The 25,418-nt window shown below is 36.9% G+C and overlaps 3 protein-coding genes across 6 annotated transcripts; 1 reads left to right on the top strand and 2 right to left on the bottom strand.

The window, feature by feature from the left end:
* Positions 1–172: 172 nt before the first annotated feature.
* LOC121997150 (uncharacterized CRM domain-containing protein At3g25440, chloroplastic-like) lies at positions 173–2,475 on the bottom strand. 2 transcript variants are annotated; one of them, XM_042551412.1, is made up of 4 exons: positions 2,222–2,475; positions 1,296–1,707; positions 781–1,185; positions 173–459 (listed from the first exon to the last, which is right to left on the bottom strand). In XM_042551412.1, the coding sequence occupies exons 1-4, from the start codon at positions 2,326–2,328 to the stop codon at positions 289–291; spliced, it is 1,095 nt and encodes a 364-aa protein (XP_042407346.1). In that variant the 5' UTR covers positions 2,329–2,475; the 3' UTR covers positions 173–288. The 2 variants fall into 2 exon arrangements, with proteins under 2 accessions (XP_042407346.1, XP_042407347.1); XM_042551413.1 differs by having other exon boundaries at positions 1,296–1,527; positions 2,222–2,356.
* A 74-nt stretch (positions 2,476–2,549) lies between these two features.
* LOC121997148 (WPP domain-interacting protein 1-like) lies at positions 2,550–6,813 on the top strand. Its single transcript, XM_042551410.1, has 2 exons — positions 2,550–4,231; positions 5,746–6,813. Exons 1-2 carry the CDS (start codon positions 3,097–3,099, stop codon positions 6,411–6,413), a joined length of 1,803 nt encoding a protein of 600 aa, XP_042407344.1. The 5' UTR covers positions 2,550–3,096; the 3' UTR covers positions 6,414–6,813.
* Positions 6,814–7,547: 734 nt separating this feature from the next.
* Positions 7,548–23,692, bottom strand: LOC121997146. Of its 3 annotated transcripts, XM_042551407.1 has the most exons (11): positions 23,515–23,692; positions 23,128–23,210; positions 21,317–22,748; positions 18,312–18,396; positions 16,473–16,581; positions 14,247–14,359; positions 13,103–13,200; positions 12,856–12,932; positions 10,678–10,752; positions 9,172–9,234; positions 7,548–7,898 (listed from the first exon to the last, which is right to left on the bottom strand). In XM_042551407.1, exons 3-11 carry the CDS (start codon positions 22,694–22,696, stop codon positions 7,763–7,765), a joined length of 2,136 nt encoding a protein of 711 aa, XP_042407341.1. In that variant the 5' UTR covers positions 22,697–22,748; positions 23,128–23,210; positions 23,515–23,692; the 3' UTR covers positions 7,548–7,762. The 3 variants fall into 3 exon arrangements, 2 of the variants coding, with proteins under 2 accessions (XP_042407341.1, XP_042407340.1); XM_042551406.1 differs by lacking the exon at positions 23,128–23,210; XR_006116228.1 differs by lacking the exon at positions 23,128–23,210 and having other exon boundaries at positions 7,819–7,898; positions 12,852–12,932.
* Positions 23,693–25,418: the final 1,726 nt, after the last annotated feature.

The following is a 25,418-nucleotide window of genomic DNA, read 5'->3' as shown; positions in this document are numbered from 1 at the left end:
TGATACCTCAGGAGCTACTGTACTTTTTATATTTATTTGATGGACCATCTATCTTAAAATTAACTGTCCAGATTTGAATACTTGATTTCCAAGTTCACTTAGATACATAGCATCGCTAGTCAAATCACCTCTTGATTATTCTTCAGCAAATGTGAATTAAGTACACTTGATATTTAAGTTTAGAAATTATAGATTTATTTTATATTTAAATGTAATGAGTTGAATTGAACTTCCAAATCAGCAGTTTCCACACCAAAAAAAGCAGCCAACAATTCAGTTGAATAATGTTTATACACTGTCAGCATTACATTCTTCATTGGCTGTTTCTTCGGTAGAGATATCTTTATTCTTCTTGTGCAATGCAACATACTTGTGGTACTCTTCTAAGTCCTGTTCTAGCTTTTCAATAACTTGACTAGTGCCCTCAAGAGATTGCTCAAATCTATATTTCTCCAATGCCTGTAGAACATTTTTTTTTTTTTTAAAAAAAATGTAAAGCAGAATTAGTTAACGATCACTTTGGATGAAAAATGAAAATATTAGGCAAGTAAAAATTTTCACCTTGTTTTTGAATATGTGCTGATTTAGTTTGTAAAATGACATTATTGATAACTTTATGTAGAATGCAGTAGAAACAATAATGTCTACATTATGGCAACAAGTATTAGTTCACAATTCACATGGTTCTTTATGATGTAAGAAGAGATTTGAGGTTTCGTAGTCATTGCGAATGAAGGAAAAGGATTACTTGTCATAATAAAGTGAATTTGAGATTAATACCTCTGGCTTAGAAAGTGTATCAGGAGGTGACATTATATCGGGTCGAACATAGTTCTTCCCCCTGTAAAATATGATAGTGTTGTTGTTGGCCTTAATATCGATCACCGTTCCCTGGCTGAGCCTCTCGAGTTCTTCGGCATATTCATTAATCTGGCCTGGTCTACAAGGCTTGCAAACTACTTTCACTGTCTCATGCTTCTTCCAATGCATATGCATATTTAGGACCACACCACCAAATACGCCTCGCCTCCCGACAGGCACATAATTCTCCTTCTTCTCGCTTGTGCGTTTTAGATAAAATTTCTCTTCATCAGTGAGGATTTCAGGAGCATGTACTGGCAATGGAGCTTTTGGAATTTCATATTTACTCAGCTTCTCGATCAGCCACTCTTCTTTTCTTTTTGCCTGGAAAGTAAAAAACATTAATTTAGTGAGTCAACTATAAGGATGCCTGAAATGGTCCATAAAGAGATCATGTTCATTCAAGAGGAAACAAGGATCATCTAGCATCGAACCTTTTCAAGCTTGCACCGAATCCTGACTTCAGGGTCCGGTGATTCCATCTTCTTTCTCGTCCTCCGGCGGTACATTTTGAGCTCATCCAATTTCACTTTTCTCCACTTCTTCTGTGGCTTTTTTACTGAGACTCCTAGTTTGGCATTTGGTATGCCAATGGAAAATCTGGCCACATCACCATCTGTATCAAGAGTCACCAGTGCACTGCTGCTAAATCTGACTGATTGCCACCTAATTGTGTTTCGATAGACCAAAGAAGTTATTGGCCACTGAGACAAAGGTGCCACAGACTTGTCGCTATACAAGTCGGAAAATGCAGATAAAGAAAAATGTGGAATACATATGTTGTTCAGCATATATGATGTTCCATCTTTCAAGTAATTTCCATTGTCAAATCTCTTAAAGGAGTAACTGCAACGAAAAAAAAAAAAACCAAAACAAAGTTACGAATGCTTCCCTAAAAGCCACTTGCTAGAACTTAATAGAAGAGGTCACACTCTAATGTTCTCGGTCCGCTAGATGTAAATTGATAGAAACAGATAATTGAGCAAATTTACGAGTTGCATCCTGAAGCATCAAAAATAGGCTTCCAGCCAAATTTTCAAAATAGTGAAAACTAATCCAGAAGATACATTCAGCCAAATTTTCAAAATATATTCATGCTTAGAATGTAAAGTCATGGATTCTTAGAAATTCATCGGTTAGTAGTAGCATCCAACTTTTCTGTGTGCTAATCAATTAGTGGAATGACAGCGATGAAGGGACCGGAAGATGAACCAAGAAAGTATCAATCCTCAAGGATAGACAAAGTAACAGCCAACATAGAGCGCGTGAAAATTTCAGGAAGACGCTTCGAGTAGAACATCAATCGCCTAGGAGAAAGCAAAAAACAGACAACTCAAACTCAAAGACAGAAAATCGCCACCTTGTCCGATCGAAAAGAGGGTTCCTTGAGCGCCCGCACGTAGAAATCACTCCACGGAACAACCCGACTCTCTCGCTCTTCGCAAGACGACGACACGCCGAAATCATGGGAAGCCGCCGTCGCGTCTCCTAATGGTCACGGTCGCCGAAAGAGGAGAGGCGCGGTGGAGAGCGCGGCCGTCGTCTCCGGCGACAACCAGAGCAGGTCTGTTAGGGTTTAGTCCAGCGATCGCCGCAACCGAATTTGGGTTTCAGCGTTACGTCTTTTGAGCGCACCAATCACAAATAAGATACGTTTACTTGCAAATGTTTAATTGATTAGCACTAATCGATTTTATAATCATATGATAGCCGAACAATTAACACTTATTCATAGCGTAATTAGTTGTTTATCATGAATAACTAATAGATTTAATTAATTGTATACGATGGGATCCGAAACGGCTAATCGGGGCCCAGCCCACGCGCGTATCGATCTGGTTCCGATGTAAACTAAACCAACCTTAGAAATATTCTCGAATTAACCTAATTTTACTCCCTTTTGACAACGCACGCAGAGGCAGCACACCGATCTTGAGAACTTCGCATTTTTTTTTTTTTCCTCGGGCCGATCCTCTTCTGGTAAATCATTTTGCGATCTTAGTTTCAATCCAGCGACTCCCGCAAAGGTTCAATTTTTCCGCTCGTTTTGTGTTATATTTCCTTTTTCCTGTTCGGGCTACTGGATTCTACGGAATTGTTCTGTCATCCTCTTCGTGCGGAGGAGGGATCTATGCTTCTTGTTGAAGCTTCCGGCGGATTCTTCCGGTTTCCTCACTGCCTGGGGAAATACATTTGTTGTCGTTGTCGTCGAGGGTTGAGACTCGTGTCTTTGATATGAAGTCGGAGGAAGATTTGGGCAGCGGGCTGCCGGGAGTGCAGGAATATGAAAACGCAGAAAAGGTGGCTCCTCTGGGCGAAATCGAGGTGCAATTCAATGGAGTATTAGACCTTGAGGAAGCTTCTTCGGGCGGTGGAGATCGAGGTCATGAGGGGAGGAGCGTTTTTCCAGCTGAAACACAGGCGGATGTGAAGGACAATGGTGATGCTGCGGGGAATGAGCTTTCAGCCGAATCGACATTGAATTTGATGGGATTTCCTTGTGGTGATGCAGAACCTGTATCAGGGTCAAAGTCGGCACCTCCTAAGGGTTATGGTCTGAAGAAATGGAGGAGGATTCGGAGGGATTCAAGCAAAGATGAGGCCAGCATTGCTGATTCTGCTCAGATTCACAAACGCAGGCTTTCATTCGCCGAACCATCAAAAGCTAATGACAGCAAGCACAAGAACGATGATGAGGATGAGGGTGGAGGTTCAGTTGCCTCGTTGGTCTCCATGAACATAAGCAGCACCCCCCTTCCAATGATCCCAGCCACTTTATGTCCAGAGCTTGGTTTATTAATAACACCTTCTGGCTTCAATATTGGGATAGACTCTGAGAATAGTGATGACCAAAGTAGTAAATCATCGACAGCTGCAAGTGCCCTGAGGTTCCGTTATGAAGCAATTGGACTTTGGGGTGACAGAAGCAGAACAAAGGTTGTTGGTGGAAAAGGAGCCAGGCATGCTGTGCTCCAACAAGGTCAACGGGCTAAAGAAGGCAGATCTGATAGGAATAGGATACTTAGAGAAAACCAGGTCAAAATTGAGATGGAAAACTCCTATTCGAGCATTGAATCTGACTTGGGAAGTTCAAATGCCACTTTTGTGCACATGGGAAGTGTGGCTAGCAATAATAAGCAGAGCGAGAAATCTATAAAAAATAACGGTGATCAGAATGTTGCTGCTTGGCCAAGTGAAGAAGTTAGATCATATCAACTCAGAGATCTGTCAAGGGGATATTTAGATGGCGATCTGTCTGGGAAAGTGAATAATACTAAATGTGAGAGTAGCCAACAAGGGCCAGATCTTGATCCCTTTTTTCTTGAGTCAATTGATTCTCTTCAAACAACAAAAGAAGCACTAGAAAAAGGTATGCCTTATATCATGTCTTTGCAGCTATGTTCAATACTGCTTATTTTACCTTTTTTAAAATCACTGTTCTGACCTTTAAGATGTCAATACTCGACATAACCATATAATAGTTGGGCTTTAGCTACTGTTGGTATTCACAAATGCAGCTGTCAAAAATTCATGCTTATTTTACTGCCTAAGCCTCTTCTCTTCGCTGACATTCTCTCATATACTTAGACTATCGAACTACTATCGTTGTACTCATGTCAAACATGAACATTCTGTCATTATTGACACATTGAGTCAACACCTAGCTCTCTATCTCAAGTGTAAATTTTTTAGAAATATTAACACTTGTGCAAGATACTTGTACCCTATATGAGTAACATAGACAATATTCATCTTATTCATGTGTAAGCTTAAGTTCATTTTGCTTTGACATAATTAGGGATATCAACTATGTCTTCTCCTTCTTGACTAGCACTTTGAGGTGCTTCTTGATCATTTGCTTAGGAACTTAATGTTTCATCTAATATTATCCTATATATTCATTATTTAGATGTTCAAATTCTTTGTAATTAAACAAGAACCTAGTGTACTTAACTGCAAATATCTTGTTGGCAATTTCAGTTATCTATACCTGATATGACTTTGATCCTTGCTCCAGGCTTTTGCAGTGTTTGTAGTAAATTTTGCATGGGAAACTTACTTGTATGTTTCTGTTGCTTAATCTCTTTTATATAACCATGGATTGTGCTCGAGCATCTCAATCATCCATCTAGTTACTGATTTCAACTAAGAGTTTGATGATTATTGATTCTGAGTGTACTTTGTGTCTGGGATTTTATGGTGCTTATATGTAAAAAAAAAAACAAAAGGGCAGCTCGGTATATGAAGCTCCCGTCATGCGGGGTCCCGGGGAAGGATCCATTGTACGCAGCCTTACCCTGCTTTTTTGCAAGAGGTTGTTTCCAAGATTCGAACCCGTGACCTTTTGGTCACATGACAATAATTTTACCGTTGCGCCAAGGCTCCCCTTCATAGTGCTTATATGTATGTTATATTATTTGAAGTCGAATCTGTTCTTATGCTTGATGTCATTTGATATACCTGATATGGACTCTGTATGCATCTGTGGTAGGAAAAAGTCAAATATGCGGCCCAGTGGCCCACATTAACCTATACATTACCTTCAGGATACCCTGCATTTATCTGGTAGAATGTGGATTCTTATGACATCACAATGGTTAGTCTTCTGAATGAGACACAATCTATCCAGCACGGTGACATGCCAATTCATTATTGCAATGGACTAAAAGTGTCCTTATTAGAACTACACATACACACTTCAATAGATTATGTACTCTATGAACAGTATGAATTGTTTAATCCATAAACATATACCTTCAGTTTTTGATAACTCAGTTACGTGAGAAAAGATTTAGTGATGTATAAGGTGGTATTACTTATCTGTTTTTTTCCTAGCAAATCTGATCACCGAGCAGAATGATCTGTTTTCTGATATTTGTGCAGAAATCCAAAACTTTGAGCAACTTAGGAAAGGCAACATATTTGATGATTATGATAGTGAATATGAAAACATGGACGGGGCTAGCCCTGTGAGGGCCCAATCAGATTCTGTCCAACTAAATCAGAAGATTGAGCATCTGAACTGGAAATTAGGAGAAGCAATAGCTGTTGCCAAGGCCAAAGAATCAAAGGTAAATGAGCTCGAAGCTGCCCTGAAGAGCATAGGAGTACCGAACAAGAACATAACTAGCTGCAAGCTCTCATTCCTCCAAGAGAAGTGCAAGGAAATGGAAATAGATTTCGAAGAACTGCTTGAAAAGAAGATTGAGGCAGAAATCCTGTGTCTGATAATGAAAAGATATTCTGAAAGCTGTAGAGTCATAACAGAAGATCACATTGCTCTCTGTGAGGAGAACATTCAATCTGAAGAACAGTCAAAAGTGATGCTCAAGCTGAAGAATTTCGAGAACGAGTCTATCATGCTTAGTAAACGAGCTGAAGAGTTAGAGGAAGACCTGGCAATGACTGAAGAAGCCTTGAGATTGCAAAGACAAATGCTGAAGTACTCCTTTTACCTTTTTGTCCAGATGATCACCCTTTGTATCGCATTAGTATTGTTCATCATGTACTTGCTGCCTTCATCATTGTTGGATGGGGTCACACCGACATGATCTCTGCAGGAAAGCCCTTTGTATTTTTCCGGCTGTTATAGGACTTTCCCATATGTTGCTGCTCTCAGGAGCACAGGCAATGCGCTAATTTCCTTTTGGACAAGGTATACCTTGTCGTTAAGTTTTTGAGATCCGACTCAAATCGTTGGCACGCCACCGACTCGTGTTCTTAATGCAGGTATGTATTTTGTTGGATTTTTTAGGTTTTGAAGTTTTCTCTGGAAGTTGGCTTTTGAGACATTATTATGCTTATATTAGTCCCTGTAATCCAAGTGAATGTAAATCCTGTTTTAGGAGGATAAGTTAGGGAAATGAGTCATATTCTGTTCTGTAAAAGGGTCATCTAATTATTATGTAAGCTACTTTGTAATTTAATAAATATTCTCTTTTCTGACTTCAATTCTGTGCGAGAATGTTAGCTGCAATTCTATTAATTTAGCTTTTTTAGTTCTTCGTTTATTAAGCGAAATTTATCAATTAATTTGTCAAAATAAAAACTCCATTATTAAATATTTAAAAAATTAAGAAGACGTTTTACCACTAAACCGTTTCTTCACTGCAAGGGCAATAGTTCACTCATCCGTCACCTGTTTATTAGGGATCTGCCGTTGGAAATCAAAAAGATTTTGTTAGAGGTTTATCTTCTAATGCTGATATGCAAACCTGATTAAAGAAAGCACGCTGGGCGGATCTCAGTTGTTGTGCAAGTTATGAAACCGGTACTTTTATTTAATATTTATGGTCACATTCTTTTCACAAACTTGACTTTAAGCTGATGCATTATTTAGTTTTTTTTTTCCTTCTATAAAGATGTCCTCGTTCACGGCTGAATTTTAGTGCATGCCTCGAAGCTTCATATCGATGTCCTTGAAACAAAGCTTTTTTAAAGAAATTAAATACCTTTGTTAAGAAATCAGTTAAATTTTGATCCATTTAGACCTGCGATGAAGAATTATAAAAAAAAAAAATACAAACTAGAGAATTAATACATAAATTTAAAGGTTTTTTTTGTCAAATCTAAATATCATATTAAAATCTCGTCTTGCGATTCTATTAACTTTTTTAAATAAATAAATAAAAGATTAAATTATCCTCAATTTGTCAATCAAAACATCACTTAAATAAATAAGCAACTATTCAAAAGCATTTTTAACCAACTAGGCATAGGTCAGTCCTCTCGTTAACATCTGTGTCATGGTTATAATTTGTCTTTACAAGTTCCAAAACTTTTGTTCCTATTTTGCATCCATACAAATAAAAAACAAGACCTCAATTGAGGGTTTCGTGTCAACCATTCGGAAGCACAGTTAAACCAGTTCTTTAAACACACCATGCCCCAGAAGGAACACTCACTGTCGATATTCAATCATCTCAGAGCAATAGCGTTTGGAGAGCACTTCCACCTGTTCAATAAAAGGCCTCACCTTGTTCATGCCAATAAATCGTACCATTTCAGTCCATCGCCTCTGGCAAACAGCCCCAGGTCTGTAAGTGAAAAAAAAAAAATTAGAAAAGTTGTAACGTGCATCGTTGATAAATACTTCTAGAGTTGGTTTGTCACATAATATGGTGTTACTATCGCTTAGTAAAAATGCTCTAAGAAACTGGTCAATAAGATTTATTAAAGGTAATAATAAACTAATAAAGCACATAATTGAATATCCTTTGAGCATAAGGGGACACACGATGATAATAAAAAGAACAAATTTGCAAAATTGTTGCAATTGAAGTACATCTTTAGCATAGAATCCAACTAACATGCTCGTGTTGTCAATTGAAAAATTGGTCTTAGTTCATGTATGTAATTTTGTTTGTGTTGGCCTAGGGAAGGGTTGGCGGGAGTACTGGGGCGTGCGAATCGCCTTTTGTCACATGTATGTGATTTTGTTAAGTTACATGTATTTGATAATGAACTACAATCTATATAGTAATTAGATATACAAAAAATTTAAATTAGATGAAAGCAAACAGAAGTGCTCCTTAACGGATGGATTTAATTGAGTGCTTGCATAAGTTCATGTATCATTGCAAAATATGCATAGTTCATGTTTAAATACTGCAGCTAGCTTACTTGAAATAATGTATCACATCATATAAAATGTTCTTTAAGAATCTTAACTAATTTACTGCTATTTTCCATCAATACATATCCAATAAAAGGAAACCACTTAAAGTTCTGACCCGGCAACAAAAATTATAACCCCTAAGCAAGTTATTCATGTGGTTGAAGACTACTTTATGGTTGAGGTAAGGGAGTCAATATGGTGCAAACATATACTCCACTCTGTTTAGATATAAACATATGATATTCTAGGATTGGTCATGTGATATGGAGCATTACAATAAGGCTTCTTTACTTAGAACATAATAAAGTAACATCAGTCAATGAAAAATGAAAGGTTACATTACTATAAAAAGAAAAAAAGGACAGCCTGGTGCACGAAGCTCCCGCCATGCGGGGTCCCGGGGAAGAATCCATTGTACGCAGCCTTACCCTGCTTTTTACAAGAGGTTGTTTCCAGGATTCGAACCTGTGACCTTTTGGTCACATGGCAACAACTTTACCGTTGCGCCAAAGCTCCCCTTCAAAGGTTACATTACTATATGAAAAATAATTATAATGACAAATAGCTTAATAAGTTATGTGAGATGATAACAATACATTTTATAACCAATGTGAGCATGTACAATATTAGTGAGAGATTTCAAGAGCTGATAATCAGATTCACATTTAAAGAAATAAAAAAAGCACACAAACCTGTGCTCAAGAAGATTGTCCCAGTCAACATCTTCGTAACAGCAAGCATCTAAATTCCTTAGCCTGCAAATCCACGTTGACAATCATGACAATGCATATCTGGATAACTTTAGCAGTTTCACGTAAAATGTAACATCAGCAACTAAAGGAAGACAAGATTCAAGACCACCTATATATTAGGCTCGGATTAATCGATTTTGGTACGTAGAAATTGAGAATAGATAGGAAATGAAACCTACGGGATGATAAAACTGCTACAAAAATGCAAAACAAACAAATCAAAGATTCTACTGATTTGAGGCAGCATCTCTTGAATAAAAAATGTTTACCAAGACCTCACAAAACATTGACACTCAAGAATGTTGAGGTGGAGATAATACTTAATTTGATGGTTCCAATAGTAAACAAAGTATCACTAACACTTGGGTGTGATACTGCAATGATTTATGTCTCAACAAATTTTTTTTTTTGCTGATTCTTAATGCCAAAATTAATGATTTTTCTGTAGCAGAACTTTTCCAGATCAAGATCCAAGCATGCTTAAAATCTTGGTCCAATACCAACACATGTTCACGCTTGGGCGAGTAACATAATACTTTGATATGGATAAGCAAGAAATAACACACCATTGCAATTGTGTATCTCCAGAAACGGAGAGATGTTATTAGCATTGAGCCCATAATACCAAACAGCTAAGTTTTATCTCATGCCATTCCAAGATCACCTTCAAAGTTCATTCTTCAGAATTTTAAGTTCTCATTAACTTAATGATTTAAAAAAATAGTTTTATATATTCCTTTTCTCATATTTTTCTTGCTCCATTGTTTATAACATCTTTTTTTTTTGTTTACAACTATAACAGTAGAACACATAAATAAGGTTGGATTCTACATTTGTCTTTAAACTATTGACAAGAACTTAGCATACAATACATGATTAATAAAAAGCGATATGATGCCTTCTATTTTCTTACATTCTAAATCAAAGATCTAGTCATATTCAACACCTATTTTGAATAAGGCTAGATAGTTCAATGCCTACCAAACTATAAATCCCAATGCTGATTATCTTATACTAGGAAAAAACACTTTTACTGCTTGTGCTCTCTCGCATGTTGGTAAATTAATATGGTTATATTTAGTCACTGAAATTTTGGAAATTCTTATTCAGATACTGAGGAACAAATTTATACATTCAAGGTTGACTGCTCAAGAATGACTTCATAGAGTAGCCAAAGGAAGGTGATAGCAAGAAAAGAAAAACATAAGATGCTGACTGCTGAGAATCTCCATGTGATTTTAACAGGCTGCAGTTAGGATGTGAAATACTTGCACTGAATCAGAAATGAGAAGATGATGCTAGAATAGGAACAAACGACTAGGGTAGAGTAATTAGCATTTGAAATTCAACAAATAGACAAATAAAAGAACCAGATTCCAGTTTGGCTGCTAATAAACTATCCAAAAAAATTACAATGTCAACAACAATGGAACAAAATTGTCTTACGCATCCACCAAAAGGTAGTCATCCCTGTCATTCCATATTTCTCTCTTGACCAAAGGAGATACTAATTGTTGATACCTACAAGGGAAGCATGACACAATTGATAAATATCAAAGTAAAGAAGAGAAACATTAAAAGGGAGAATCTGGTACATGAAGCTCCCGCCAATGTGGGATCCTAGGGAAGGGGTAGACCACATTGGGTCAATTGTATGTAGCCTTACGTTGCATTTTTGCAAAAGGTTATTTCCGCAATTCGAACTCATGACCTCAAGGTCACATGGCAACAACTTTACCGTTGCGCTAAAGTTCCCCTTCAAAGATGAGAAACATTAAATTGGAAAATAAAATTTTTGCTTCTCTTAAATATTAGAAAGATAACATTGATATAGGAGAGACAACTACGCCATTGGACTCGATACTCTACTATAACCTCATCTATATTTTAATGAATTTTATCATATTTTATAATTGCTAACTAAGTCTTCTTTGGTCTCTCTCTTCCTCGATTAATATGCATACTTATTGGTCTCACATCTCCTAATTGGAGCATTTATTAGTTGCCGAAGTGCATGTTCATATCATGTTTAACACATCTCTCATAGTTTTTTCTTAATAGTCGCAACTCCGACTTTCTTTATAATATTCTCATCTCTTATCATGTTAATCTTTATATATCCGTAGATCTGCCTTAACATCCTCATATCTACAACTCTCATCTTCTACTAGTGTACTCAATTCATAACCTAACATTTAGCTTCAGATAATATACAAATCTAACCACCATTTTATAAAACTTTCCTTTATACTTTAGAGGTACCGTATAACACAAAGCACACCTAACACCCTCCTCCATTTCAACGATTCTACTTATGTCATATGTAAAACATCTCTATCAATTCCTCTATCCTTTTGCAAAAAGTATCCTATATACTTAAAACTCCCCGTTACAAGTGCCTTGTCATTTCTTAACAATTGATTTACTATGTCTAATACTATTAAATTTAAATTTATATATTCTTTCTTTACTCTAATAAGACCTTTTACTTTCATGAATAGCTCCTATTGTCCATCTTTCAAATATGAATCCTGATTGATTTTTGGTCATCTTGGTCACCTTTCTTAATTTTTTTTAATTACTCTTTACCAAAATTCCATAATACGATTCATTAGTTTAATGACCCTACAATTCACACAATTTTGTACATTTTCTTGATTTTTATACAGGGAATAAAGTATTTATCCTCCACTTATCAAGCATTTTCTTTGTTTTCAATATTAAGATGAATGACTTCGTAAGTCATTCCATACCCTACTCCCTACACCCTTCTATATCTCTATTGAAATATTATTCGGTCCAACCACTTTTCCATTTGACATCGCACTTAATGTATGCTCTACTTTTGAAATTTAAATTTTTCAATAAAAATTTAATATTTTATACTCTTGTGGCCTACATAATTCCTAACATAAGTTGGTCACCTAAAGCTTGATTAAAAGGTTGATGAAAATACCTCTTCTATGACTTTTATTTCTTCATCCTTTCACTATGCTTGGATTCAACTCAAAAGTAACTCAACTTTAGACTTATTGTTGTTGCACTTGTCGCAAGTAGAGATTATCATGTTGCACTTGTTGTTAGTTGCAATCATAGAAAACAAGATTGGTACATTGTTGTCTAATCATATCATAGCAAAAAGTTGTTGTGAACTCACATGACTTTTATGAAGCATGCACTTGTGTTCATACTGTTCACACAGCATTTCATAGATAATGCATTCGTAAATCATACTTATTGCAAAGACCTCATTGATGTTGCTTCTCAGTGATTGAAAAGAACATAAGATGTATTTTGTTAAGTGCTAGATTACTTGTGGGCACACAAGAAAAAGCTTTCTAAAACTGTGATCCTATATTCTAAAAAATGGCGACCAGCAGTACACAGTGCAACACCAGATGCTGGTTAGATAGGCTAATGGGACTGATGAGCAGTGCAGTACAAGATGATGGTTAACACAGACTTAGAATCTGACTGATGAATATTACAGTGCCTGATGATTATTGATACAGATTTGCTATGTCACTAAAATTAGTAAAAGTAAGAATGCAATAATAAAAATATCAGCATCACTTGTCTAAGAAAGTAACCAAAGAATATCAAACTAATTAAGAAATTACCAACCACTTCAGACAGCAAGAACCAGGAAATCGTGTAACCAACTTCTGACTGATTACATCCCAGGATATATTGTCTCTAAGCTACCAAAAAGAAAATGGATCATTAAGATTGGAAAAAATAACATAGAAATTTCTTTAATTAAATGGCGATAGATAACTAAATATTTAAAAACACATCAACGACAAGCGAGAAACATAGTATCCTTGGAAACAGAAACAACAGCAAATGTGGGTAATGAATGGGAGCCAACCATGTAATTCTTAGCACTTTTCTCTTCAAAAACTTTCAATCGTAAATCCATGTTTACTAGATCAAATAGAGTCTGATATTCTTCCTGTGACCAGGTTCCTGTACCAAGATAAGCAACAAATTGGTTGGATTCGTCAAGATCTTATTCTTTATATGAAATGAACAAATAAAAAAAAAGAGAGCCCGGTGCACGAAGCTCCCGCCATGCGGGATCCCGGAAAAGATCCATTGTACGCAGCCTTACCCTGCTTTTTGCAAGAGCCTGTTTCCACGATTCGAACCCGTGACCTTTTGGTCACATAGCAACAACTTTACCATTGCGCCAAGGCTCCCCTTCATAAATGAACAAATATAGCATACAAACAAATATAGCATACAAACAGATTATATCATAGAGCGTCAGCCAACACAATCTATGAAAAGCAACTAGGACAAGAAACTAGTTAAGTGCAGAACATTAATTCATTTCTGTTTCTTTATAGATTGAGGCTGTTTTTAGCTGATTGCAAAGCATAAGTGATGGCAAAAATAGAGAAAGATAGGAGTGAAGCTTTTTTTTCTTCTTTTGGTTACTTGAATGAAAATGAGAAAGAAAAAAGAGGAAAAGTTGAGGGAATATTGCAAGAGATGCGTTCAAGGTGGTATTGGCACGTACTTAGATATTCATTAAATGTCATAGTTAGACAATGTAAGGTCATGACAAATACGCATATTAATAGAGGAAGAGGAAGGCCAAAGAAGAAATGATTAGTAATGACACACCACGATGCAATTCATTTAAATTTAGATGATGATAAATAGGAGATTGAGTCCGATGATGTAAGAGGATCCATATAACCAATCTCACTTGTTGGATAAAGGTTTGGTTGTTGTTGTTGTTCAAGGCCTGAGCAGTTTAAGTTTTTTAATCACATGCAAGTATCCATATATGTACACAAGCATCTACACCGAATGATACACTAAACAAGCATACAATTTTAGTAATTTCACATTTAAAGAAACAGAAAATTAAAATGGAGTGATGAGTAAAAAACAAGTTAGAATTCAGCTTAGGAGTTGAATAGAAACAAGGGTTCCAAACATCATCTTCCAAATGCTATATAAAGCAGTAAGTGTCCAGAAATCAGTGATAATAGAAAGCAAACCTTTTCTATAGTGTGGTGATCTGATACTTCGCCAAGTATCTTTAACATGTACCCGATGTCTCCCAAGTTCGTGTGCAATTTTTTTCCATTTTGGCCCATATTTTGAGTACAAACTACATGCATAAACAGAAAATGGTAAAACAAAAATTGACATGGTACCAATAATGCCATCAATATGGTCAGAGAATTTGTTATCACATGGAACAAATTGTGTATTGGCAGTGCCTTGCAAAATATGTAGTATCAACAATTTATAATATCCACAACTTGGCAAAGCATGGTAAATAGCAGATCAACCGCTTTTCTTTATTCCAGATTAGACCAGGATGCCAATCAAAAGAAGATAATCATTTCCACATTTATATCTAGGAGTAATCAGTTCATATGATAAAATTCTGAAAACAAGCAACTCATTCCAGTAATGGTGTTTATCTGATGTATAAGTAACAAAAAAGCTGTAACATACAACACCATAAACCATAAATTTAGTCAACAAAAAGAAGTCAGATACTATAAACCAAGGCTAAGAATAAAGAAGAATGCTATATCACAAACTTGATTAAACGGTTTGCCCGCAAGAACAATCACTTGCTTCATCTTTGAGAAGGATGAATTCTACCAATTCATTTAACCATTTGTGAATGACACTTAAAACATATGATGCATGTCCAACTTTTGACAATCTAGACCAACCAACATGCATCTTCATTGTCAAAAACTTAAATTATCACGAAAATCATTTTTGAGTAGGATGAATTCTACCAATTCATTTAATCATTTATGTATGACGCTTAAACATATGAAACATGTCCAACTTAACAACCTGGACCAACCAACATGCATCAACATTGTCACACAAATTATCACAAAATTCATCTTTCAGAAGGAAGAATTCTACCAATTCATTTAATAATTTATGCATAACAATTAACACACAAAACATGTCCAACATGAAACCTAGACCAACCAACATGCATCAGCATATACATTGTCAAACACTTAAATTATCCCCAAATTCAACTTCGAGTGGGATGGATTCTACCAATTCATTTAATCATTAATGTATTACACTTTAAACATATGGTGCAAGTCAACTTGACAACCTAGACCAACCAACAGGCATCTCCATTGTCAAACACTTAAATTATCCCAAAAATCATTGTAACCATGATAACTTATGAAAGCCTAATAGGTATGCAGATTTTACTGTATTTAGATTTTGCAACGCTCTTACAAATCAAGTTAAATCAACTTCTTTGCAAAGATAAAAACAGTTACCCAGCTCTCCAAATAATAACACAACCTAGATTTTGCTTTTGCAGGGAACCTAAAACATTGGATGAATTCAATTTATAGTTCATATTGTTGTTCACGGATAGTCAATAAGGAAAGTTATGTGAACCATATGCTTCAAATAGTACATATCAGTGATTAAAACTCAAGCGATATTGATTGGCATGGGTAAAATTCTTCATTCCATCTGTTGAGAAGTTCTGAAAAACTCTGATACCTAAGCAGACAAGTAGAACTTAGTGGTTCCCATTGTTGTGAAAAGCCATGAGCCTCACAATCCCTCATCCTTTGTCCCCATCTTCTGTGAAAAGCTCTTAATCAAGAGCTCCTCCTCAATGTCCAAGTGTTTTAACAACTCTCGAGGCAACATGAGTTGGCAAAGATTCTACAGTTCACATCAATGTAATTAAGGTGAGGTAAAACAAAACTCCAGCACATCTACGAAGCTTCCACTATCTACTCTTCCCCCTTCTCTTCCACTTGCCAAAGTGTTTTCCTGACTTGATTGAGGCAACGCAAGTCGGTGAAGCATTTTGAAGACAATTGAGGAGGAGATAACATGGTCGATCATCCATGATCAAGGTAACATGAGTCAGGAAAGCTTTTGCAACTTACATTGAAGACTATTGAGGGGAAGCAACATGGTTGATTGTCCATTATCAAGGCGATGCAAATAGGTGAAGCTTTTGCAACTCACATTGAAGACAATTGAGGCGAAGTGAGGTGGAATGAATCTTTAGCATGTCAGTAAAACTTTCGTTATTTGCTCTTTTCACCCTTCTCCTCATCGTCAACTATCGGATACACCAACCCACACCAAAACCAACCCCCAACACTCGGTATGACTTGTTTTGATGGGGGGCTCAAAAGCAGATTCCAAAACTAGGATACATATATCACGGGACAAACAATTCGACACAAATTGTAAATTACCTCAAAAGCGCTTCATAGTCTTCTGGTTCCCACTTGCTCTTACCCCTTTCAAGTAGAACATGTGCTCGATAATATATAGCCATACCACGTCGATTTGGCAAACAACCTTCTGCAGTAACATAATGCCTCGCAATTAATCACCTGGATAAGCTAAGCAACTAATAGATTTTGAGGAAATAGTTAGCTGACAAGTTAATACAAGATCCATTATTACTATGAGAATAACAGACAAATTCTATTAATTGGAAAACTAAATAATCACATCCACATATATGACTTCAACATAATACAATTAAACACTATATATCCCAAAACACTATATGTATATATCAATGTTCAACTTATAACACAAAATAGTAAAATCTAACAAATAAAACATAGCACTTGCACAAAGATTGGTAGCTTTGATAACTTGATGCTGTAGTTGATGCTTGACCATAACATTCTTCCTTCTTTAACTCCCGTTCAAACTGAAGATACCATAAATTTGAAGTTTGAAAAGATAAAAGCAGAAACTTTTCTTAGGATTGCATAGACATAGATTAATACCCCAATATCTACTTTAAAAAAAAGGAGAGGTTGACACCAAAAGAGGGAGATTGATAGTGTTCTCCTTGATCTCACATGACCTCCACAGAGAGCCAGTATCGGGATGCTGTGGTTGTCAGTGACACTGCCACTATGGTGGTAAGCGTGCAACAGTGATGCAGGAGGGACAGTGACACCCAAACACCACGTAACGTTGCCACTAGTAGTTGGCAAAGATGGGCACCTAAGGCCCACCATGGGAATGCACTCCGTGCAACAATGACTATGGGGAGGCTTACCTACTCTTGATCTTGAAACAAAAGTGAGATCGGACCACAAGAGAAGAGCTGCGTGACTCCTCTCAACAGACCTCACAAATAGATTATAGTTCATTTGAACAAGTACGGTTGGAGCAAAAAGGTTATGGTGTTCTTATTCTTGTGTGCAAAGCTGCAATCGTTGAAGTTTATGATAGAGAATGAGAGGAGAGAAAGGGAGTGAAAGTATTAAACTGAATAGCAATTTGGCTATAACTTCACTTCATGCAACACGATATTATATATACTGTGTTTTATATTGTAAAATTAACATGTATATTTTTTGTTCTCCATCAAATTATGATTTGGATAAGTTGATTAATGAACTTTTGTACAATTTAGTCATTTTTATTTAGTTATACAATATAGATATTTTTTAAGGATTTTAATTTAGACTATATCTGCCTCTATATATTCTCCTGCATACTATATATGTAATATCTTGCAGATAGGAATGCATATCATCTACATGCATATGCCTTTTAAAGCCTTGAAGATCTTTATCTACATCTTTTTATTGAATAGTATATTCATCAATTTTGAAACTCTTAAAGTTGATTCAATTTTTATTATTGAACATATTCATAATTGCTTTATATCAATAATTTAAAATGATAATATGATTAAATCCTGCATCACATAAGTTGTCAACTAAGTTTACTAGTATTACGTAATATGAGGATATAATGTAAGTGGGTAAATAAATAATAACTAATTATTTCCAAACAAACTTCTTGAATCTCAAAAACATATTCATCACACGTTATAGTAAAGCTCAGATAGTTTTTTTGAGTAGATGAAAAGAAAAGGAATCTCTGATTATCTATTAAAAAATAGTACACAGATGAAAAATTTTATGAATATGCAACAAAATCAAGCTACAAATATTTAGAATGGAGATGATATAATTTCAATAAAACTAAGTAATATTTTTCAATAAAACTAGACTAATAAATATGCAAGTTCAGAATAAATTTATGAAAATGATGCCTACCAATTACCCTCCAACAATTTTTGACTTCTGGATAGTCTCGACAGTGGAGAATCATATGCATACCCTCCGCCCCTAACTGATGTGCCTGAAAGAAAAAACCGTCACATGTTGCATTAGGCAGAAGGAGAAGAGAAAAAAAAATCAGAGTGAGTAAAAGTTAATGATGTACTGCATTAGATTTGAAACATGGAATGATCATCTGACATCAAGAACTAAAAACTAGATTAATCTAACTCCAATAAGCAACTATAAATTTTTGTTTCAAATTTCGTGTTGCATCTGACATGGACGTGCTAAAGGATTTTTGCCATCTTCCTGTGAAAGATGCAACTTCAGAGTTTACAACAGTAAAAGCATTTCAACCATGGTCTAACACAAACAATATTGTACCATACCATGTATGCCTACATACAAGCCTGACTAATTGCCACAACATAGAGGAGTCAAGTACAAGTAAAAAATAATAAATATCCAGAATTTCAGTTTACCCAATTTGCTTATACCTGTCTCCGCTTTGCTTGTTCCCTCCTCTCCCCTTTATTTTTATCTTATGCATTATCCTTTCTTCACCCTTTCTTTATCCTTTATCCATTCTTTTTTATTCTACACAATTTGTTTATGCCTTTCAATTGTTTTGCACTTATCTTATTGATTTTCTTCATTTTTCCCTCCAATTTTCTGGGTTTTGCCCCTCAGTTGCCCAGTTCTACTTTCAATTTTTTTCTACCTTGCTCATCCTCTTCTACTCATGCTTCGTCCCACTCAAGTGTTTGAGTGTTGGCAGCCAATATGAATCCATGTCCCAAACAGTACACACAGATTGGTAACAGTACAGTGACAGCCTGATCACCAATTGATATCCTCAATCATTTGATACAGTGCAAGGACCCATGATTCACAGGGCAACCACCGCATGAGAGAAAAAGTGAAAAGGGAATAGTCCAGGGAAGCCAAAATATAATTTGATTCATAATCATGACAAACTTGAATGTCTTATAATTATGTCTATATATAGGCTTTTATTCCCAAGAGACATAATAATGAAATAAATTGTGCCAATATAGGCTTTTGTGCCTAAGATAATCATGATAATAATAAAATATTGATTTAACCAATGGACTAGTTCTATTTTTATTGCAATTTTGTGGGTCAGTTGAATAAAGTGGGTTTTTTTAAAAAAATTGCAGCAAACCAAAAACAATTCTGGTCCCCAGCAATTCCATCTTGACTGGGCTAGACTGGTTTATTCTAAATAACTATAATTCAAAGTGTATGCCTTAAAGGGCATAACCAGTTTAATTAAATAAATATCCTTATAGCCTGCGCATATCATCTGCAAGTTCCATGAAAATATCATCTGCAAGTTCCATGAAAGTGGCTAAAAAAGACTTGGCAATATCGTGACCTTTCGTGGTACTTATGTGTGACAAGAATACATCTCATCATCAAATTTCATTGCCTTTTCATTTTTCCTAACAATTTGAAAATTTAATAATCATCATAGGATATGTTGACATGCAGTATCAAGGAAGAGTAAATTTACTATCAAGATGGCATGATATCCAGATTCAAGAAAGTAGAACATTCTTGCATACAGATGGCAATAAGGCATGGCATTGAAGCCGAGCATATATTTAGACAATAAGAAAAACATAAATCTAAAACATACTTTCAATGTGGTGGTAAAAGGCGAATACGCTCGCCCCCAGCGCCCCTGCCAACCCGTCCCAGGGCCAACACGGAGGAGGTAAATCACGGGCGACTACTAACTTTTGGAATAGTGACTAGCACATAAGGGAGACATTTACCTCGGCTTTGCCGAGATTCGAACCCCAGACCTCATGGTGGTAACACCTCATGCACTAGCCACTAGACCCATCCAAGGGGACAATGAGAGAGGGAAAATAAAATAAAATTTTCAATACGAATAAGAAGATAAAAAGAATTACATACATTGGAAAGATGAACAAAATGGATTTCTAGCTTGTTTTATTTTTAATATTTAATATAAAGGAAAAGTGAGAGAGTGAAAATTAGAAATAAAATTTGACTATTAGTTTTTGTTTCCACAATCTATCTTTGACCTAGTATTGAGAAAAGGAAAAGACTATCTCTTCATTTCCTTTTTCCAATTTGTGTTTCCAGTCCATCCTTCTAAAACTGAATCCAAGTTTTAAAATTTTGACTCGTGCCAAGGTTTCGATCCTGGACCGGAACGATACGGTTTCAGTACCGTATCGTGCCGTGCTAATATAGTTTCGGTATTTTTTAAATATAAAATATATTAATTAAAAAAATAAAATATTTAACATAAATATTTAAAACATAAACAAAATAAACAATATAAAAAATAATTTTTTAAAAAACGAAAAGATATGAAAATAGATAAATAAATAAATAAAAATTTTATTATAATTTTTAAATTAAAATAAATGTAATATAAAATTAATTAGATAATTTTATTAGGGTTTAATAAAGTCTCTTTAGATTATCTCCATCGAGTTAATTAAAATAATTAACCTAAGTTTAATTAAAAAAATCCGAAATTCGACACCACTCGCGTGCTGGCTCGACTTCGGCGCTATCGCGGGGTTGTGCGACCCCTCAGCCATGGCCGTGAGGATCGCGTGACTCCTCCGATGCGACCGCGGTGGTCGTGTGACCCCTACGCAGTGGTCGCAGGGTTGCGCGACGCCTCCGCAACGGCAGCAAAAGGGTTATGCGACCTCTCCGTTGCTGTTACGAGGTAGAGCAACCCCTCTGCTATGGCCACGGGGTCACGCAACATGTCGCAGTTGTTGTGGGTCCGGTGTCAGGGTCGTGCCGGTGTCGGTCGCCCGACGGAACGAGATGTTTCGCCCGTTTCGACCGTCTCGACTCGGCACTTTAAACCATGACTGAATCCTTCCAATATATCTTCCATATAACGACACCTATTGTGAACCATCAAGGAAATAGCAATTACCAATTCAAACTTTTTTTTGTAGAATAGTTGATAAACTAACCTTAATGTAGTCATCTATTGCTTCGAGTATCTTCTGGTCTTCTTCTTTAGTGAAGCGTTTGCCTTGGATTATAGGCATTTCAGCATTTTCTTCATTTTCTTCATTGTGAGAACCAATCCCATAGGGAAACACCTCAACTTCACTTGAAAAACTTACTTTCTTTTTCTTTAGGGAAGATACATCTGAACCATTTTTAAAGCACTTCTTGTTCTTTGAGCTACAGACCTCTGAGTCGTCTGTTGCCTTCTCCTTCCTCACACTTGATGTCTCCTTATTTCCTTCAACTTCTGCAGCTTGAATGGGTTTTCTTTGCTTGTCCTTGTCCTTCAGTATGTTTTCGGAATCTTTTTCTGCTTCTTGATTCTCTGTATTTTCATCCTTCTTGCTCTTCTTTCTCTTCCTGTTAAGTATTGTTGTTGCAGATGGCATTTCACTGATTTCTTGTGCTTCCTTCCAAACTTCCATGCCCAATGATTGGTTTCCATTTGTACATGTCTCATGTGAATCCACTTTAAATTCACAGGTATCATGTGCCTTTTTCACTTTCATTTTTGCTTTATCCACTGAAATATGAAGCTTATCATGGTTTGTTGAGACTTCATTTTCTGCGGCCATTGCTCTTTCAGCATCACGGATTTCAAGCATGTGAGGATTCTCAAGTTTCTTGTCATTCTTTTTCCTTCTTACCTTGACATTTTCCATCTTGTCTCTACCACTGTCACAAACAATATTGCTATCAGCAGCAGCAACCTTGCCACCTTCGCTGTTTTTATCCCCAGAAACTTCACCAGCAGTAGGCCCTGTAGAAAGGGCACTGACTTTCAATACATTATCCTTCTTTCTCTTTTTAATATTGGTATCAACAGTCAAGTTGACTAAATCACCATCTCTCTGCTTCCTCTTCCAATTTTCCTCTGCCTTTGGTGCCTCACTGCCTCCTCTATCACCATCTCTATCTTTCCTTCTCTTTTTCATATTGGTATCAACCGTCAGGATCACTAAACCATCATCTCCCTGCTTCCTCTTCCTATATTCCTCTCCTTTTGATGCCTCACTGCCTCCACCATCACCATCTCTAGCTTTCCTTCTCTTCTTCTTGCCATCTTGACTACCATGTTGTTCTATTTCTGCCTCTTCCACATCTTTTTCCCCATCTGTCTCAAATTTACCATTAGAAACCCCTCGACCTCCCTCACTCATGAGATTCTTAGTTTTCTTCTTCTTATGCTTCTTCAATGCTACTTGATTTTCCACCAAGGAGGAGCCTGAATGCTCTTCCAAAATACTGCTGCTCGTGCCATCCATCATCCCGTTATCTTCCAGTTGCTTTTTCTTCTTATATTTCTTTTTCTCGTGTTCACTCATTGCTCCTGCTTGCATGGTTAGATCGAACAATTTATCTCCTCCCTCAGAAAGTTCATCTAGATAGGCCCTATTATTTAAAAAAACCAAAGTAAATAAAATTAGATCAAATTATAATAAAATAAATTAGTAATGGACACTGCGTTCATCACACAAATACGCAAATACAAAGAGAAAACGAGTTAAAATAAAACTGAATTCACCCACGGCAGGAGTAGGAGGCGGCGACGGAAATCGGCAATTGAAGGTCTAGATTTTCAAACTAGGGTTCAAGAAAATGTGCTTTGCTGCAGGTACCCGGCTAATGGTATAGGCTACAGCTGAATCACAAGAAGAGATGCAGAGAAGAGATGCAGAAGGCCTTCACGGCGTGCCCCACGAGCACGGGTACTGTCAACGCACGTTAACAGACACACAGAGAGAGAGAGAGAGAGAGAGAGGAAAGCTACCTCTGAAGCGGGAGCAGCGTGATCTCTTGTTCGGGGGTTGCAGCAAAAGGGAAGAAGGTCGCCGGCGCACGGAGTCGGGCAGACTGGCGGCGGATGGGTTCGAGATAATCGAAAGACAGAATTTTAGGGCAAAAACAGAATAAACCGATCATATATCATTTTAACTTTCTAAAAATCAATATTGATCCTTCCTCTTGCTCACTGTGGAAGCAAACTGCAGCAGAAAAAGAAAGGGAACCAAAAGGAAAGGGGGAAAAAAAGAATAGAAGTAGAACAAGGGAATCAGAGGGGAAAAGCAAAAGAAAAAAAAAGGAATAGTAGAAGTAAAACCGAAAACGAAGCATAAGGCGCTACTTGCGGAGCTGACGGCGAGAGCGGGTGTCCCACCTGCCATTGCGTCCGGAGTCGGGCGAGAGGAGCCGACGGCGAGAGCCTGAGTTGTCGAAGCCGCAGAGGGGGAGGGCGTCGAGGCCGGGGCAGAAGCTAAGGAGTCGGCGAAGAGTGACGAGATCCTCGGATGTGCAGCAGCGTGGAGGAGAGAAGGAACCAAATTAGGGATTTATATTGCTTTGGGATTTATTTGGTTCAATATAGATTTTAGTATTTATTTATTCGATTTAACCAAATTTCTATTTTTTTTTAAAAAAAATCGAAATCTAATCAGTAATCGTTTTTTTTTTTAAAAAAAAATTCAAATTCGGATTAATTCAGTTTAACTGATTTTTTTTTTAACTCAACCGGTCGGCCGGTTTAATTTTGGTTCATGAAATATTCGATTCGTGTGCGATCTAAACCCGATTCAGGTTCAAGCCAAACTCGAGTCGAGTCACACCTCATCAACTATTAACCAATCTAACTAAATCAAATCGTATCAAATATTATCCCTTAAACACACAGTTCGATTTTAATCATCTTTCTATTTAAACACAGGCTCGATTTTAATCTCAGTGAATAACTAATTAATTTAATAAAGTTTAAAATTAAATTACATTAATGTATGTTTTTTACATTAAAAATAATTTTAAAATTTATTAATAATTTCTATAAATGTATTAATAATTTTAAAATTTATTAATAATTTTTATAAGGACATCTTCTTAAAGTTTTGAATGATTTTTTTTTTTAAGATTTCAATATGTCACATCAACATTATAAAAATTCATTGAAATATTCCTAATAGTTAAAGTTCTAAGTGAGTTTTTTTATAATTCTCTCCACATGTAATTGCACGGCTCATGCACATTGATTCTGGACTTATTATTAATTATTTATAAAATGAAACATTATAAAATATTATGGCAATCATTGACATTAATTATTAGCTTATGTTTAAGAGAAAAAAGCAGGTTTAGAAACTCAAACTTGCTTTTAAATTAAAAACCTCAAACCTTATTGATCCTGTCCGAATGCTGAACCAATGGACGCTGGGCACGTGGCGCTCCCCCGCTGCTGGTGTGGATCTTCGACTGGTTGCACGAAGCTCCGGCGAACCTACACAGAAGTCGGGCCGGGAAGGGGTTCCCGGCGGCGACCCTTCGACGCTCAGGTCAGGCAAGCAAGCAGTGGCAAGTGGCTCTCGAAATATCAAAATGCGTACCTCAGGCGAAGGATGAGGGCCTTTATATAGGGCAGCGGAGAAGCGAGTGCACACATATCGAGGTGTACACGTGTCCGTAGCCCATACCCCAGTAAGGGCTTGTCAGTGAGCTTACCTGACCCATACTGCTACAGTCCAAGCATGTCCTCGATGGGACAACGGAACCCCCTGTCGCGTGATTTGGAGTATGACCATATCACGAAGCATGTCAGCTGTCAGAAGATGTCCCTTGTCTTTTTCCCTGAACTCCTGCCAGGCATCCGACCGGCCCACGACCATCTTCCGTCCGACCGGTCATATATGATGGTCCACTTGGGAAATTACCGGTAATGTGTTTTGTGGCGACTGTTAGCAGTATGCTTCATGCCTTTGGCCGAGCGTGCCGTTCGCTCGGCCCTACGATCTTGCTCAATGAGCGCCGGAACCCCGACCTCCATATGGGTGCCTTTTGCCATCGGCTAAACACCGGGCGACCGCCTGGTCGGTCAGACCCCTTCTCCGGTCGGCCTAGCTGGTCCGACCTTCTTCGATGGACCGCCCGGCTCTTTGACTTCCACGTGGCGTTGACCCCTTTCAACGAGGGTCCTCTGTTCTTATCGCCGGATCACTTATTATTAGCTTATGTTTAAGAGAAAAAAAGCAGGTTTGGAAACTCAAACTTGCTTTTAAATTAAAAACCCCAAACCTTATATAC

Source organism: Zingiber officinale, chromosome 6A, assembly GCF_018446385.1.
Source record: "Zingiber officinale cultivar Zhangliang chromosome 6A, Zo_v1.1, whole genome shotgun sequence".
Classification (NCBI taxonomy): Eukaryota; Viridiplantae; Streptophyta; class Magnoliopsida; order Zingiberales; family Zingiberaceae; genus Zingiber; species Zingiber officinale.
Note: the sequence above shows the minus strand (reverse complement) of the source record. Positions and strands in the feature narration are given on the sequence as shown.

Coding starts and splice junctions, on each gene's coding strand:
- LOC121997150 (XM_042551412.1), bottom strand. CDS start 2,328: ATGATTTCGGCGTGTCGTCGTCTTGCGAAGAGCGAGAGAGTCGGGTTG. Junction 1,186..1,295: donor TTCGGTGCAAGCTTGAAAAG/GTTCGATGCTAG, acceptor TTTACTTTCCAG/GCAAAAAGAAAAGAAGAGTG. Junction 460..780: donor ATACACTTTCTAAGCCAGAG/GTATTAATCTCA, acceptor AATGTTCTACAG/GCATTGGAGAAATATAGATT.
- LOC121997148 (XM_042551410.1), top strand. CDS start 3,097: ATGAAGTCGGAGGAAGATTTGGGCAGCGGGCTGCCGGGAGTGCAGGAA. Junction 4,232..5,745: donor AAAAGAAGCACTAGAAAAAG/GTATGCCTTATA, acceptor ATATTTGTGCAG/AAATCCAAAACTTTGAGCAA.
- LOC121997146 (XM_042551407.1), bottom strand. CDS start 22,696: ATGCAAGCAGGAGCAATGAGTGAACACGAGAAAAAGAAATATAAGAAG. Junction 14,360..16,472: donor GACTATGAAGCGCTTTTGAG/GTAATTTACAAT, acceptor TTATGCATGTAG/TTTGTACTCAAAATATGGGC. Junction 13,201..14,246: donor ATCACCACACTATAGAAAAG/GTTTGCTTTCTA, acceptor ATCTTGGTACAG/GAACCTGGTCACAGGAAGAA.